The following is a 17,964-nucleotide window of genomic DNA, read 5'->3' on the forward strand; positions in this document are numbered from 1 at the left end:
GCTCTTAGTTCAGATATACCAAGTAAGGAGCCATTATCATGTGGCTCCTTGCTGACTAATTGTAGACCCAATTTAGGGTAACAGTGGTGTGGGGTGCGGTGCTCCTGGACTGGATGGGCTGGGTGGCTTTAGTGCGGCATGCCCTTACATTCTATTAACACTTTTCCCTCACTAACACTATCTTTCTCTTATTTTAATTGCATTCCATTTTTATTTTATCTCTCTCTTTATATATAGCTTTGGCTTCCTGTCACTAATTGTTACCACTATAGTATTTCACTGGCTGGCTTCCTAGTTTATGATAGTTTTTGGGGTGCCACACCCTGCACCTATATATAGCGCTAGGGACCCCCAATATACAGAGAAGCCTTGACGCGGCTTGGGGGCATATCATACACCTGCGCAGGTATATGTAACCAATATCTCTGAATTCTATTATCATGTAGTGTTCAAGATTGGTTACTAATACTATTCAGTGTGCCGGGGGAACCAGGTATTGTTACTTACTAAGTATTAACCCCTCCCTCATGCACCTGAATAGTATTACTGAACTAATTTGAGCATCTACCACTATCTGTATGTCAGGGTTGCCGACCCTCCCGGAATTCGCGGGAGTCTCCCGAAAATCGGGTCCTTCCTCCCGGCCCCCAGAAGGGTGGGTAACCCTCCCGGAATCAGGGGGACCCCCACTGAGCCCCCCGATCGCGGCATTTATATGCCACAATCCGCGGGTCTCAGGGGAGGGGGCGGAGCTAAAACGGCACAATCGTGACGTTTTAGCCCCGCCCCCTCCATGGATAACTTATTTCGGCTATTTGTTGTAATAGGGGCGGGGATTAATGACGTCACAGTTAAGCCCCGCCCCCAAAACGCGTAATGCAAGATTCCTCTCCGGGCTTCTCCCTGGAGAGGATATTTTGAAAGTCGGCAACCCTGCTGTATGTATGTATAATAACAACTCATCGGCCAGCAGCAGCCTAACACTTCCATGTATAATAACTCATCGGCCAGCAGCAGAATAACGCTTCCACGTATAATAACAATCCCCAGCACCAATAAGACAATATACAACTTACCGAACCCGTCTGTGGGAGGCGATGGTCTGATCCACCCTGTGAGGAAGAGGAAAAGGGTGGATGAGTGAGGGGGTACATAGACCGGTATCCCAGCAGCACTTATATTGGACACAGGGGAGCAATGGCTCAGTTTACTAATGGGCGGTGACCCCACACAGAAGGTTAAGGAAAAGTAAAATATGGTTTGTTTTTGTCCCGGTCCTTGTACAGTATTGTATCGTCATAACTGCTGGTCATTATACAAGTATTATAACAACCTGATCTCTGTACAGTACAAAACCCTTGTTACTGTACAGTACAATACCCTGGTCACTGTACAGTACAACACCCTGGTCACTGTACAGTACAACACCCTGGTTACTGTACAGTACAACACCCTGGTCACTTTACAGCACAACACCCTGGTTCCTGTACAGTACAACACCTGGTTCCTGTACAGTACAATACCCTGGTCACTGTACAGTACAACACCCTGGTCACTGTACAGTACAACACCCTGGTTACTGTACAGTACAACACCCTGGTCACTTTACAGCACAACACCCTGGTTCCTGTACAGTACAACACCCTGGTTACTGTACAGTACAACACCCTGGTCACTTTACAGCACAACACCCTGGTTCCTGTACAGTACATCACGCAGGTCACTTTACAGCACAACACCCTGGTCCCCTGGTTCCAGTACAGTACAACACCCTGGTCACTTTACAGCACAACACCCTGGTCCCCTGGTTCCTGTACAGTACAACACCCTGGTCCCCTGGTTCCTGTACAGTACAACACCCTGGTTCCCTGGTTCCTGTACAGTACAACACTCTGGTTCCTGTACAGTACAACACCCTGTTCACTGTACCGTATAATATCCTTGTAACTGTACAGTATAACACACTGGTCTCTGTACAGTACAACACTCTGGTTCGTGTACAGTACAACACTCTGGTTCCTGTACACTATAACACCCTGGTCACTGTACACTATAACACCCTGGTCACTGTACAGTATAACACACTGGTCACTGTACATTATAACACACTGGTCACTGTACAGTATAAAACCCTGGTCACTGTACAGTGTAAAACCCTGGTCTCTGTGCAGTGTAACACACTGGTCACTGTGCAGTGTTACACACTGGTCACTGTGCAGTGTAACACAATGGTCACTGTGCAGTGTAACACACTGGTCACTGTGCAGTGTAACACACTGGTCACTGTGCAGTGTAACATACTGGTCTTTGTACAGTACAATATCATGGTCTCTGTACAGTATAACACACTGGTCTCTGTACAGTATAATACACTGGTCTCTGTACACTATAACACCCTGGTCTCTGTACAGTATAACACACTGGTCTCTGTACAGTACAATATCATGGTCTCTGTACAGTACAATATCATGGTCTCTGTACAGTATAACACACTGGTCTCTGTACAGTACAACACACTGGTCTCTGTACACCAGTGGCGTAAGTTCGTTCCAGATGCCCGGAGGCAAGATATATATTGGTGCCCCCCCCCCCCCCCCCCCCCCCCACACACACACACACACACACACACACACATATACACAACACAATAAAAACTTATATAAAATATACTGTATATATCTGTTAAGAAATATAGATAGATAACACATATATTTCTTAGAACTCAGCCACAAAAGCAATATTGTTGGCTTTTAAATAACTGATTTATACTTGCATGGGGAGGAGAGGTGCCCCCTTGGGAGCAGGAGCCCGGCGGCAGATGACTCCATTGCCTCCCAGAGTTCTGCCTCTGCTGTACACTATAACACCCTGGTCACTGTACAGTATAACACCCTGGTCTCTGTACAATATAACACACTGGTTCCTGTACAGTATAACACACTGGTCTCTGTACAGTATAACACACTGGTCACTGTACACTATAACACACTGGTCTCTGTACAGTATAACACACTGGTCTCTGTACAGTACAATATCATGGTCTCTGTACAGTACAATATCATAGTCTCTGTACAGTATAACACACTGGTCTCTGTACAGTACAATACACTGGTCTCTGTACACTATAACACCCTGGTCATTGTACAGTATAACACCCTGGTCTCTGTACAATATAACACACTGGTCTCTGTACAGTATAGCACACTGGTCACTGTACACTATAACACACTGGTCTCTGTACAGTATAACACACTGGTCTCTGTACAGTACAATATCATGGTCTCTGTACAGTATAACACACTGGTCTCTGTACAGTACAATACACTGGTCTCTGTACACTATAACACACTGGTCACTGTACAGTATAACACACTGGTCTCTGTACAGTACAAACCTCTGGTTCCTGTACAGTACAACAATCTGGTTCCTGTACAGTACAAAACTCTGGTCTCTGTACAGTATAACACACTGGTCACTGTACACTATAACACACTGGTCTCTGTACACTATAACACACTGGTCACTGTACACTATATTATCCTGGTCACTGTACAGTATAACACACTGGTCTTTGTACAGTACAATATCCTGGTCCCTGTACAGTATAACACACTGGTCTCTGTACAGTATAACACACTGGTCACTGTACAGTATAACACCCTGGTCACTGTACAGTATAACACACTGGTTCCTGTACAGTATAACAAATTGGTCACTATACAGTACAACACCTTGGTTAATGTACAGTACAACACCCTGGTCACTTTACAGCACAACACCCTGGTCCCCTGATTCCTGTACAGTACAACACCCTGGTCACTTTACAGCACAACACCCTGGTTCCTGTACAGTACAACACCCTGGTCACTTTACAGCACAACACCCTGGTTCCTGTACAGTACATCACCCTGGTGACTTTACAGCACAACACCCTGGTCCCCTGGTTCCAGTACAGTACAACACCCTGGTCACTTTACAGCACAACACCCTGGTTCCCTGGTTCCTGTACAGCACAACACCCTGGTTCCTGTACAGTACAACACCCTGGTTCCTGTACAGTACAACACTCTGTTTCCTGTACAGTACAACACCCTGGTCACTGTACCGTATAATATCCTTGTAACTGTACAGTATAACACACTGGTCTCTGTACAGTATAACACCCTGGTTCCTGTACAGTACAACACTCTGGTTCCTGTACAGTACAACACCCTGGTCACTGTTCACTATAACACCCTGGTCACTGTACAGTATAACACACTAATCACTGTACAGTATAAAACCCTGGTCACTGTACATTATAACACACTGGTCACTGTACAGTATAACACACTGGTCACTGTACAGTATAACACACTGGTCTCTGTACAGTGTAAAACCCTGGTCTCTGTGCAGTGTAACACCCTGGTCACTGTGCAGTGTAACACACTGGTCTTTGTACAGTACAATATCATGGTCTCTGTACAGTATAACACCCTGGTCTCTGTACAGTATAACACCCTGGTCTCTGTACAACACACTGGTCTCTGTACAGTATAACACACTGTTCTCTGTACAGTATAACACACTGGTCACTGTACAGTATAACACACTGGTCACTGTACACTATAACACACTGGTCTCTGTACAGTATAACACACTGGTCTCTGTACAGTATAACACACTGGTCTCTGTACAGTATAACACACTGGTCTTTGTACAGTACAATATCCTGGTCTCTGTACAGTATAACGCACTGGTCTCTGTACAGTATAACGCACCGGTCTCTGTACAGTATAACACACCAGTCTCTGTACCGTATAACACACCGGTCTCTGTACCGTATAACACAGTGGTCTCTGTACAGTATAACACAGTGGTCTCTGTACCGTATAACACAGTGGTCTCTGTACCTTATAACACACCGGTCTCTGTACCGTATAACACACCGGTCTCTGTACCGTATAACACACCGGTCTCTGTACCGTATAACACACCGGTCTCTGGACCGTATAACACAGTGGTCTCTGTACCGTATAACATAGTGGTCTCTGTACAGTATAACACAGTGGTCTCTGTACAGTATAACACACTGGTCTCTGTACAGTATAACACACTGGTCTCTGTACAGTATAACACACTGGTCTCTGTACAGTATAACACACTGGTCTCTGTACAATATAACACACTGGTCTCTGTACAGTATAACACACTGGTCTCTGTGCAGTATAACACACTGGTCACTGTGCAGTATAACACACTGGTCACTGTGCAGTATAACACACTGGTCTCTGTACAGTATAACACACTGGTCTCTGTGCAGTATAACACACTGGTCACTGTGCAGTATAACACACTGGTCACTGTACAGTATAACACACTGGTCACTGTACAGTATAACACACTGGTCTCTGTACAGTATAACACACTGGTCTCTGTGCAGTATAACACACTGGTCACTGTGCAGTATAACACACTGGTCTCTGTGCAGTATAACACACTGGTCTCTGTGCAGTATAACACACTGGTCTCTGTGCAGTATAACACACTGGTCACTGTACAGTATAACACACTGGTCTCTGTACAGTATAACACACTGGTCTCTGTACAGTATAACACACTGGTCTCTGTACAGTATAACACACTGGTCTCTGTACAGTATAACACGCTGGTCACTGTACAGTATAACACGCTGGTCACTGTACAGTATAACACGCTGTTCTCTGTACAGTATAACACTCTGGTCACTGTACAGTATAACACGCTGGTCTCTGTACAGTATAACACACTGGTCTCTGTACACTATAACACACTGGTCACTGTACAGTATAACACGCTGGTCACTGTACAGTATAACACACTGGTCACTGTACAGTATAACACGCTGGTCACTGTACAGTATAACACACTGGTCACTGTACAGTATAACACGCTGGTCACTGTACAGTATAACACGCTGGTCACTGTACAGTATAACACGCTGGTCTCTGTACAGTATAACACGCTGGTCACTGTACAGTATAACACAGTGGTCTCTGTACAGTATAACACAGTGGTCTCTGTACAGTATAACACACTGGTCACTGTACAGTATAACACACTGGTCACTGTACAGTATAACACACTGGTCTCTGTACAGTATAACACACTGGTCACTGTACAGTATAACACACTGGTCACTGTACAGTATAACACACTGGTCTCTGTACAGTATAATACACTGGTCTCTGTACAGTATAACACACTGGTCACTGTACAGTATAACACACTGGTCTCTGTACAGTATAACACACTGGTCTCTGTACACTATAACACACTGGTCACTGTACGCTATATTATCCTGGTCACTGTACAGTATAACACACTGGTCTCTGTACAGTATAACACACTGGTCACTGTACAGTATAACACACTGGTCACTGTACAGTATAACACACTGGTCACTGTACAGTACAATATCCCCTTTCTCGTACAGGACTGTATAGTCTCTGCTGGCTGTATTGTATCACAGCTGTATCACATCCTCCTTTATTTGTACGGTCTCAGCACTGCATCCCCCGGCGCACCTGCGCTGTTTATTATCTGTACATGCCGTCAGTGCTCTGCAGCCGATTGGGGATTTGCATAATGAGATGAGTATCCAGGCAACTAATGTACATGGGATCTTAGTTTTCCCTCCATTATGATATTTGATGCAATGAACAGATCAGTATAAATTGGTGGAGATCGCAGCTATAACAAGGAGAGCGCTCTGCGGACCCTCATCTCTATAACCTAATAAGGGTTTCTCCTACAGGGGCAGGAACGGGGAGCAGGGACGCCTGGGGGTGAGAAATGCCCATACAGGGGCAGGACAGGGGAGCAGGGATGCCCGCGGATGAGAAATGCCCATACAGGGGCAGGACAGGGGAGCAGGGATGCCCGGGGGTGAGAAATGCCCATACAGGGGCAGGAACGGGGAGAAGGGATGCCCGGGGGTGAGAAATGCCCATACAGGGGCAGGAACGGGGAGAAGGGATGCCCGGGTAAGAAATGCCCATACAGGGGCACGACAGGGGAGCAGGGATGCCCGGGTGAGAAATGCCCATACAGGGGCAGGACAGGGGAGCAGAGAAGCCTGGGGGTGAGAAATTGTGTGGGCATTTCTCACCCCCGGGCATCTCTGCTCCCCTGTATGGGCATTTCTCACCCCCGGGCATCCCTGCTCCCCTGTCCGGCCCCTGTATGGGTATTTCTCACCCACGGGTGTCTCTGACCATAGAGGGGCAGAACAGGGGAGCAGATACAGAACAAATCACATATATATATATATATATATATATATATATATACATAACATGTTTATAGTCGTGTCTAAGCTGCCAAAGTAGTTGGACATTTTAGTAATCCTCAGGGTACTCGGATATCCGGAAAATCCGGCTAGTGAAATTGAGGTTGCCGCCCAGGACATGGGTCTAATATTCACCAAACATCCCCCCACAATGCCCCTATACAGATGCCCTCCACGTTCCTGGCAGACCTGCGTCTTAGGGGTAATTATACTAAGAGGTGAGGTTACCCATAGCAACCTAGGATGCAATAGAGAAATGACAGAATCTGACCACTTTTCCCTTTCAGTTGGAGGTATTAGTAAGTGTAGCCCTTACAGCGCCGCCCGTGGGGACAGAAGGGCTGGCAGACCGTCGGCAGGGTGCACATCACTCATGGATGCCAGTGTTTAGCACATTACTGGCAGAGCTGGGTCCCTGTCACACCATGGCGGGTATGAATCAGGAACACAGCGCGCGCAATTCTATCCTGGGGCTCAGAAACACCAATAAAATATACATTAAAGTCTGTTCCCAGCAGAGCTTTCAGCTGCGTTCCCTGAATATGCCTCTATCTATTACCCAGGCTAAACCAGAGCAATCTGCGCTCCTGGCCAGTTACTTACCATAATACATAGTGTTTGCAGCAGCTTACATCTGTACGACACCAATGATCTGTTATGTGCTGTGACATTTAGGCTAATTCTATATGTAGGGACACAGTATATCTCAGCCTCTATTCTGCATCACAGGGAACCTGCCCGGCCCCATTCCGAGTCACAGGGAACCTGGCTGGCCCCATTCCGAGTCACAGGGCACCTGGTCGGCCCCCATTCTGAGTCCTCCATCCGAGTCACAGGGAACCTGGCCGGCCCCATTCCGAGTCACAGGGAACCTGCCCGGCCCCATTCCGAGTCACAGGGAACCTGGCTGGCCCCATTCCGAGTCACAGGGCACCTGGTCGGCCCCCATTCTGAGTCCTCCATCCGAGTCACAGGGCACCTGCCCGGCCCCATTCCGAGTCACAGGGAACCTGGCCGGCCCCATTCCGAGTCACAGGGAACCTGGCCGGCCCCATTCCGAGTCACAGGGAACCTGGCCAGTCCCATTCCCAGTCACAGCCAACCTGGCCAATCCCATTCCGAGTCACAGGGAACCTGGCCAGTCCCATTCCAAGTCACAGGGAACCAGGTCGGTCCCATTCCGAGTCACAGGGAACCAGGCCGGTCCCATTCCGAGTCACAGCTAACCAGGCCGGTCCTATTCCGAGTCACAGGGAACCAGGCCAGCCTCATTCCGAGTCACAGGGAACCTGGCCGGCCCCATTCCGAGTCACAGGGAACCTGGCCGGTCCCTTTCTGAGTCACAGGGAACCAAGCCAGTCCCATTCTGAGTCACAGGGAACCAGGCCGTTCCCATTCCGAGTCACAGGGAACCAGGCCGGTCCTATTCCAAGTCACAGGGAACCTGGCCAGTCCCATTCCGAGTCACAGGGAACCTGGCCAGTCCCATTCCCAGTCACAGCCAACCTGGCCAGTCCCATTCCGAGTCACAGGGAACAAGGCCGGTCCCATTCCGAGTCACAGGGAACCTGGCCAGTCCCATTCCCAGTCACAGCCAACCTGGCCAGTCCCATTCCGAGTCACAGGGAACCTGGCCGGTCCCATTCCGAGTCACAGGGAACCTGGCCAGTCCCATTCCCAGTCACAGCCAACCTGGCCAGTCCCATTCCCAGTCACAGGGAACAAGGCCGGTCCCATTCCGAGTCACAGGGAACCTGGCCAGTCCCATTCCCAGTCACAGCCAACCTGGCCAGTCCCATTCCGAGTCACAGGGAACCTGGCCGGTCCCGTTCCCTGTCACAGCCAACCTGGCCAGTCCCATTCCGAGTCACAGGGAACCTGGCCAGTCCCATTCAAAGTCACAGGGAACCAGGCCGGTCCCATTTCGAGTCACAGGGAACCAGGCCGGTCCTATTCCGAGTCACAGGGAACCAGGCCAGCCTCATTTCGAGTCACAGGGAACCTGGCCGGCCCCATTCCGAGTCACAGGGAACCTGGCCGGCCCCATTCCCAGTCACAGCCAACCTGGCCAGTCCCATTTCGAGTCACAGGAAACCTGGCCGGTCCCGTTCCCAGTCACAGCCAACCTGGCCGGCCTCATTCCGAGTCACAGGGAACCTGGCAGGCCCCATTCTGAGTCACAGGGAACCTGGCCTGCCCCATTTCGAGTCACAGGGAACCTGGCCGGTCCCATTCCCAGTCACAGCCAACCTGGCCAGTCCCATTCCGAGTCACAGGGAACCTGGCCGGTCCCTTTCTGAGTCACAGGGAACCAGGCCGGTCCTATTCAGAGTCACAGGGAACCAAGCCGTTCCCATTCCGAGTCACAGGGAACCAGGCCGTTCCCATTCCGAGTCACAGGGAACCAGGCCGTTCCCATTCCGAGTCACAGGGAACCTGGTCAGTCCTATTCCGAGTCACAGGGAACCTGGCCGGCCCCATTCCGAGTCACAGGGAACCAGGCCGGTCCTATTCCGAGTCACAGGGAACCTGGCCGGCCCCATTCCCAGTCACAGCCAACCTGGCCAGTCCCATTTCGAGTCACAGGAAACCTGGCCGGCCCCATTCCGAGTCACAGGGAACCAGGCCGGTCCTATTCCGAGTCACAGGGAACCTGGCCGGCCCCGTTCCCAGTCACAGCCAACCTGGCCAGCCTCATTCCGAGTCACAGGGAACCTGGCAGGCCCCATTCTGAGTTCTCCATCCGAGTCACAGGGAGCCAGGCCGGTCCCATTCCGAGTCACAGGGAACCTGGCCTGCCCCATTTCGAGTCACAGGGAACCTGGCCGGCCCCATTCCGAGTCACAGGGAACCTGGCCGGTCCCATTCCCAGTCACAGCCAACCTGGCCAGTCCCATTCCGAGTCACAGGAAACCTGGCCGGTCCCTTTCTGAGTCACAGGAAACCAGGCCGGTCCTATTCCGAGTCACAGGGAACCAGGCCGTTCCCATTCCGAGTCACAGGGAACCTGGTCAGTCCTATTCCGAGTCACAGGGAACCTGGCCGGCCCCATTCCGAGTCACAGGGAACCTTGCCGGTCTCATTCCCAGTCACAGCCAACCTGGCCAGTCCCATTCCGAGTCACAGGAAACCTGGCCGGTCCCTTTCTGAGTCACAGGGAACCAGGCCGGTCCTATTCCGAGTCACAGGGAACCAAGCCAGTCCCATTCTGAGTCACAGGGAACCAGGCCGTTCCCATTCCGAGTCACAAGGAACCTGGTCAGTCCTATTCCGAGTCACAGGGAACCTGGCCGGCCCCATTCCGAGTCACAGGGAACCAGGCCGGTCCTATTCCGAGTCACAGGGAACCAGGCCAGCCCTATTCCGAGTGACAGGGAACCAGGCCGGCCCAATTCCGAGTTGCAGGGAACCAGGCCGGTCCCATTCCGAATCACAGGGAACAAGGCCGGTCCCATTCTGAGTCAGAGGGAACCAGGCCGATCCTATTCCGAGTTGCAGGGAACCAGGCCGGTCCCATTCCGAATCACAGGGAACAAGGCCGGTCCCATTCTGAGTCAGAGGGAACCAGGCCGATCCTATTCCGAATCACAGGGAACCAGGCCGGTCCCATTCCGAGTCACAGGGAACAAGGCCGGTCCTATTCTGAGTTGCAGTCAACCTCACCAGTCCTATTCCAAGTCCCTCATTACTCCTTCCAGTCCCCAGGATTGCAGGATAATTCCCCAGATTAAATAGAAGAACAGAATTGTTGCAGCGGACTACAGCACACACAATGAGTAATATTGCTGGAAGCCGTGAGCCCACCTGTGTGATGCCGCTGGAGCTAGAGTGGCACTGGTCACACCTACAGAGTGCTGACCACACCCACATAGGCCCTGGCTACACCCACACTCTACCGATCACATCCACATAGGCCCTGGCTACACCAACACTGTACCGATCACACCCACATAGGCACTGGCTACACCCACACTGTACCGATCACACCCACATAGGCACTGGCTACACCCACACTGTACCGATCACACCCACATAGGCACTGGCCACACCCACACTGTACTGATCACACCCACATAAGCACTGGTCACACCTACAGAGCGCTGACCACACCCACATAGGCACTGGCTACACCAACACTGTACTGATCACACCCACATAAGCACTGGTCACACCTACAGAGCGCTGACCACACCCACATAGGCCCTGACTACACCCACACTGTACCGATCACACCCACATAGGCACTGGCCACACCTACACTGTACTGATCACACCAACATAGGCACTAGCCACACCCACACTGTACTGATCACCCCCACATAAGCACTGGCCACACCCACAGAGAGCTGACCACACCCACATAGGCCCTGGCTACACCCACACTCTACCGATCACACCCACATAGGCCCTGGCTACACCCACACTGTACTGATCACACCCACATAGGCACTGGCCACACCCACACTGTATTGATCCCACCCACATAAGCACTGGTCACACCTATAGAGCGCTGACCACACCCACATAGGCCCTGACTACACCCACACTGTACCGATCACACCCACATAGGCACTGTCCACACCCACACTGTACTGATCACACCCACATAGGCCCTGGTCACACCTACAGAGCACTGACCACACCCACATAGGCAATGGTCACACCTACAGAGCACTGACCACACCCACATAGGCCCTGGCTACACCCACACTGAATCGATTACACCCACATAGACACTGGTCACACCTATAGAGCGCTGACCACACCCACATAGGCCCTGGCCACACCCACACAATACTGATAACACCCACATAGGCACTGGCCACACCCACACAGTGATGGTGATGTGGGGTTATGTTTAGGGATGGCCATCAACCCATCTTCCATCGATGGCAGTTTATCCAGGAACCATCGATGGCTATAAACCATTCGAACGGCAGCCACCGATGGTCCCCCCCATCGTCTACTTGCGCATGTGCAAAGGAGGAACGGAGTGGCTGCCGCCGGGAGGTGCGCGCATGCGCAATAGAACTATACCTGACGCGCTGGATAATAAGGTTTCTTCTGCGCATGCGGCGCCGCGCACACGCAGTAGAAACCTTATTATCCAGCTCGTCTGGTTAGGTCGTTCTATCGCGCATGCGTGCACCTCCCGGCAGCCGCCGCCGCCCTGCCCGGCCCCGTTCTCACTAGGACTCGGAGAGGGTATATAGCCAGGCAGCTGGCCAGCAGGGTAGAAAAAATTATCGACATTGGATGGCATCCATCGATGGCATCAAACTATTCGACCCTCGCCTATTGATGTCCAAAACATCGAGCACTAGGTCCCGACCATCGATGTTTTGGGAACATCGATAGTCGATGGCCATCCCTGATGGCCATACTTGCCGACTTTTACAATTGCCTCTCTGAGGGAAGCCCAGAGAAGAGACCCAATGCTGCATCAACATCTACCTATCAGTTTATAGACTGTGCATAGTAAATGACAGCTAGAAGCTCATTGGTTGCAATGTTCACCCCTCCTACATCCGATATCAAATGAGTGATCTGGAGTGAGAGACAGACTTTCTGGAAGATATGACAACGTGCCAGGAGCAACAGATGAATGTTGTGCTGGGGATAAAGCACTGTTACCACAGCACAGCTCCCCGTCTACCAGAGACATATGAGAGCATGTATTCCAGGCTCCCCTCCTACCAGACCCCAGACTCACATCTCTGCTGATCCGCCAGCCTGGCATGGCTCCTGAATGGGCTGCAGCGATGATGAAGCAGGCTCTGTAATGGCTCAGTCAGCTCCAGCCGCCCCGGGCACAGAATGAAGGAATGAGTGCCCCTCGGTGCCCACACTGCTCCTGTCCTACTTTACTAAGCACTGCCCTGATGTGAGGAGAGAGCTAAGCTGCCCGCTGCAGGGTCCTCATTACACGCTGTACACATGTATGATGGCCTCCGCCACAACACGGGCTCACAGCTAATCTCCACAGGCTGTACAATGGCTGCATCCGCCTCCCTGCTTAGTACAGCTACGGCATCTCCTCCTGAGCTGAGAGACAGTGATCTGACACAGAGCTGAGAGCTCCGCACAGCACTACAGCCCCCTCACCTGTGCCTCATACTGCACTACATCCCCTCACCGTCACCTCATACTGCACTACATCCCCTCATCAGTGCCTCATACAGCACTACATACCCTCACCGGTGCCTCATACTGCACTACATCCCCTCACCAGTGCCTCATACAGCACTACATCCCCTCACCTGTGCCTCATACTGCACTACATCCCCTCACCGGCACCTCATACTGCACTTCATCCCCTCATCAGTGCCTCATACAGCACTACATACCCTCACCGGTGCCTCATACTGCACTACATCCCCTCACCTGCGCCTCATACTGCACTACATCCGCTCACCTGCGCCTCATACTGCATGACATCTTCTCACCTGTGCCTCAAACTGCACTACAGCCCCCTCACCTGCGCCTCATACTGCACTACATCCCCCTCACCTGCACCTCATACTGCACTACATCCCCTCACCTGCGCCTCATACTGCACTACATCCCCTCACCGGCACCTCATACTGCACTCCATCCCCTCACCAGTGCCTCATACAGCACTACATACCCTCACCGGTGCCTCATACTGCACTACATCCCCTCACCTGCGCCTCATACTGCACTACATCCGCTCACCTGCGCCTCATACTGCATGACATCCTCTCACCTGTGCCTCAAACTGCACTACAGCCCCCTCACCTGCGCCTCATACTGCACTACATCCCCCTCACCTGCACCTCATACTGCACTACATCCCCTCACCTGCGCCTCATACTGCACTACATCCCCTCACCTGCGCCTCATACTGCACTACATCATCCCCTCACCTGCGCCTCATACTGCACTACATCCCCTCACCTGCGCCTCATACTGCACTACATCATCCCCTCACCTGCGCCTCATACTGCACTACATCCCCTCACCTGCGCCTCATACTGCACTACATCATCCCCTCACTTGCTCCTCATACTGCACTACATCCTCTCACCTGCGCCTCATACTGCACTACATCCCCTCACCTGCGCCTCATACTGCACTACATCCTCTCACCTGCACCTTATACTGCACTACAGCCCCTCACCTGCGCCTCATACTGCACTACATCATCCCCTCACCTGCACCTCATACTGCACTACATCCCCTCACCTGCACCTCATACTGCACTACATCATCCCCTCACCTGCTCCTCATACTGCACTACATCCTCTCACCTGTGACTCATACTGCACTACATCCTCTCACCTGTGACTCATACTGCACTACATCATCCCCTCACCTGCTCCTCATACTGCACTACATCCTCTCACCTGTGACTCATACTGCACTACATCATCCCCTCACCGGCGCCTCCTACTGCACTACATCCCCTCCCCGGCACCTCATACTGCACTACATCCCCTCACCAGTGCCTCATACAGCACTACATACCCTCACCTGCGCCTCATACTGCACTACATCCCCTCACCTGCACCTCATACTGCACTACATCCCCTCACCTGCGCCTCATACTGCATTACCTCCCTCACCTGCGCCTATTACTGCACTACATCCCCCTCCCCTGCACCTCATACTGCACTACATCCCTTCACCTGCACCTCTTACTGCACTACAGCCCCTTACCTGCGCCTCATACTGCACTACATCCCCTCACCTGCGCCTCATACAGCACTACACCCACTCACCTGCGCCTCATACTGCACTACATTCCCCTCACCTGCACCTCTTACTGCACTACAGCCCCTCACCTGCACCTCATCCTGCACTACATCCCCTCACCTGTGCCTCATCCTGCACTACATCCCTTCACCTGCACCTCATACTGCCCTAAATCCCTTCACCTGCGCCTCATACTGCACTACATCCCCTCACCTGCGCCTCATACAGCACTACACCCACTCACCTGCGCCTCATACAGCACTACATACCCTCACCTGCGCCTCATACTGCACTACATCCCCTCACCTGCACCTCATACTGCACTACATCCCCTCACCTGCGCCTCATACTGCATTACATCCCTCACCTGCGCCTCATACTGCACTACATGCCCCTCCCCTGCACCTCATACTGCACTACATCCCTTCACCTGCACCTCTTACTGCACTACAGCCCCTTACCTGCGCCTCATACTGCACTACATCCCCTCACCTGCGCCTCATACAGCACTACACCCCCTCACCTGCGCCTCATACTGCACTACATCCCCTCACCTGCGCCTCATACTGCACTACATCCTCTCACCTGCACCTTATACTGCACTACAGCCCCTCACCTGCACCTCATACTGCACTACATCATCCCCTCACCTGCGCCTCATACTGCACTACATTCTCTCACCTGCGCCTCATACTGCACTACATCATCCCCTCACCTGCTCCTCATACTGCACTACATCCTCTCACCTGTGACTCATACAGCACTACACCCACTCACCTGCGCCTCATACTGCACTACATCCCCCTCCCCTACTCATACTGCACTACATCCCCTCACCTGCACCTCATACTGCACTACACCCACTCACCTGCGCCTCATACTGCACTACATTCCCCTCACCTGCACCTCTTACTGCACTACAGCCCCTCACCTGCACCTCATCCTGCACTACATCCCCTCACCTGTGCCTCATCCTGCACTACATCCCTTCACCTGCACCTCATACTGCCCTAAATCCCTTCACCTGCGCCTCATACTGCACTACATCCCTTCACCTGTGCCTCATACTGCACTACATCCCCTCACCTGCGCCTCATACTGCATTACATCCCCTCACCTGTGCCTCATACTGCACTACATCCCCCTCACCTGCACCTCTTACTGCACTACAGCCCCTCACCTGCACCTCATCCTGCACTACATCCCCTCACCTGCGCCTCATCCTGCACTACATCCCTTCACCTGCGCCTAATACTGCCCTACATCCCCTCACCTGCGCCTCATCCTGCACTACATCCCTTCACCTGCGCCTAATACTGCCCTACATCCCCTCACCTGCGCCTCATACTGCACTACATCCCTTCACCTGCGCCTCATACTACACTACATCCCCTCACCTGCGCCTCATACTGCACTACATCCCTTCACCTGCGCCTCATACTGCCCTACATCCCCTCACCTGCGCCTCCTACAGCACTTCATCCCCTCACCTGTGCCTCATACAGCACTACATCTCCTCACCTGTGCCTCATACATCCCCTCATCTGCGCCTCATACAGCACTACATCCCCTCACCTGTGCCCCGTACTGCACTACATCAAATCACCTGCACCTCATACTGCACTAAAGCTCCCTCACCTGCGCCTCACACCATAATAAAGCCCCCTCACCAGTGCCTCATACAGTGCACTACAACCCCTCACCTGCACCTGGGTCAGAGGAGGGATGGATTAGAGATGGGACAATGATTGGATGAGGGACAGGAGGTGAGGATTGGATGAGGAACGGGGCGAGGGATGGGTAAGAGTCAGGGTCAGAAAATTGGAGGAGAAGCAGGGGGCAAGGGTTGGAGGAGGGACATGGATGAGGGTTGGATGAGTGAGAGGTAGCAAGGTTTTGGATGAGGGACAGGGGCCGAGATGTGGGACCCCCTGTCCCACATCTCGGCCCCTGTCCCTCATCCAAACCTTGCTGCCTCTCACTCATCCAACCCTCATCCATGTCCCTCCTCCAAGGGTTGGATGTGGGACAGGGGCCGGTGGCTGATGGTTGGACGTGGGACAGGGGGCGACAGTGGGACGTGGGACAGGGGGCAACGGTTGGACGTGGGACAGGGGGCGGTGGTTGGACGAGGGTTGAACGTGGGACAGGGGGCGATGGTTGGACGTGGGACGGGAGCGACGGTTGAACATGGGACAGGGGGTGACGGTTGGACGTGGGACAGGGGGCAATGGTTGGACGTGGGACGGGAGCGACGGTTGAACATGGGACAGGGGGTGACGGTTGGACGTGGGACAGGGGGCGATGGTGGGACGTGGTACGGGAGCGATGGTTGAACATGGGACAGGGGGCGACGGTTGGACCTGGGACAGGGGGCGATGGTGGGACGTGGTACGGGAGCGATGGTTGAACATGGGACAGGGGGCGACGGTTGGAACTGGGGGGGGCGATGGTGGCACGGGAGCGATGGTTGAACATGGGACAGTGGGCACGGTTGGATGTAGGACAGAGGGCGACAGTTGGACGTAGGACAGGGAGTGTTTGTTGGAGTATGGACAAGAAGGGGACAGGTAGGAACTACCTGGCTGCAGACATCTGCTTGCATTTGGGTGAACAGCAGACAGACGACCCACTCATTGCTGAGATGAGCTGGATGCATTTCTGTCCATAGCACGAGGATGTAGACACCAGAGCCCGGCCAGCAGCAGGGAAAGCTCTGTCCCCGTGCCGCTCCTGGGTCACTCCTGGCTACAGAGAGAATTTCCAGACCACTAATCCTATTCTCACTCAATGTCAGACTAATGAAGAGGCATCTAATTATCAGCATTTAACTACAAGTATTTCTTGTTAATGAGCAGCTGCAGAAATGTTCTATGCTGAGAGATTAATATATTACATTGCCATTGGCAGGTCTGGTGTGTGTGTGTTACAATGGGGGT

At 52.3% G+C, this 17,964-nt stretch overlaps 1 protein-coding gene across 6 annotated transcripts in view; it reads right to left on the minus strand.

The window, feature by feature from the left end:
* Window positions 1–13,349, minus strand: part of RAP1GAP (RAP1 GTPase activating protein) — a 202,832-nt gene extending 189,483 nt beyond the window's left edge. For 4 of the 6 annotated variants that reach the window (XM_083161795.1, XM_083161792.1, XM_083161791.1 and 1 more), the window contains exon 1: window positions 1,077–1,112. Coding sequence is in view for 2 of the 6 variants with exons in the window: in XM_083161794.1 (XP_083017920.1) it covers window positions 1,077–1,112; window positions 13,023–13,049 (63 nt within the window). In the remaining 4 variants the exon portion in view is untranslated. Of the gene's footprint in view, window positions 1–1,076; window positions 1,113–13,022 lie in introns of those variants that run through there. The other 2 variants (XM_083161794.1, XM_083161789.1) reach the window with 2 other exon arrangements.
* Window positions 13,350–17,964: the final 4,615 nt, after the last annotated feature.

The sequence above is a fragment of the Crinia signifera genome, chromosome 19, assembly GCF_055691185.1.
Source record: "Crinia signifera chromosome 19, ASM5569118v1, whole genome shotgun sequence".
NCBI classification, from domain to species: domain Eukaryota; kingdom Metazoa; phylum Chordata; class Amphibia; order Anura; family Myobatrachidae; genus Crinia; species Crinia signifera.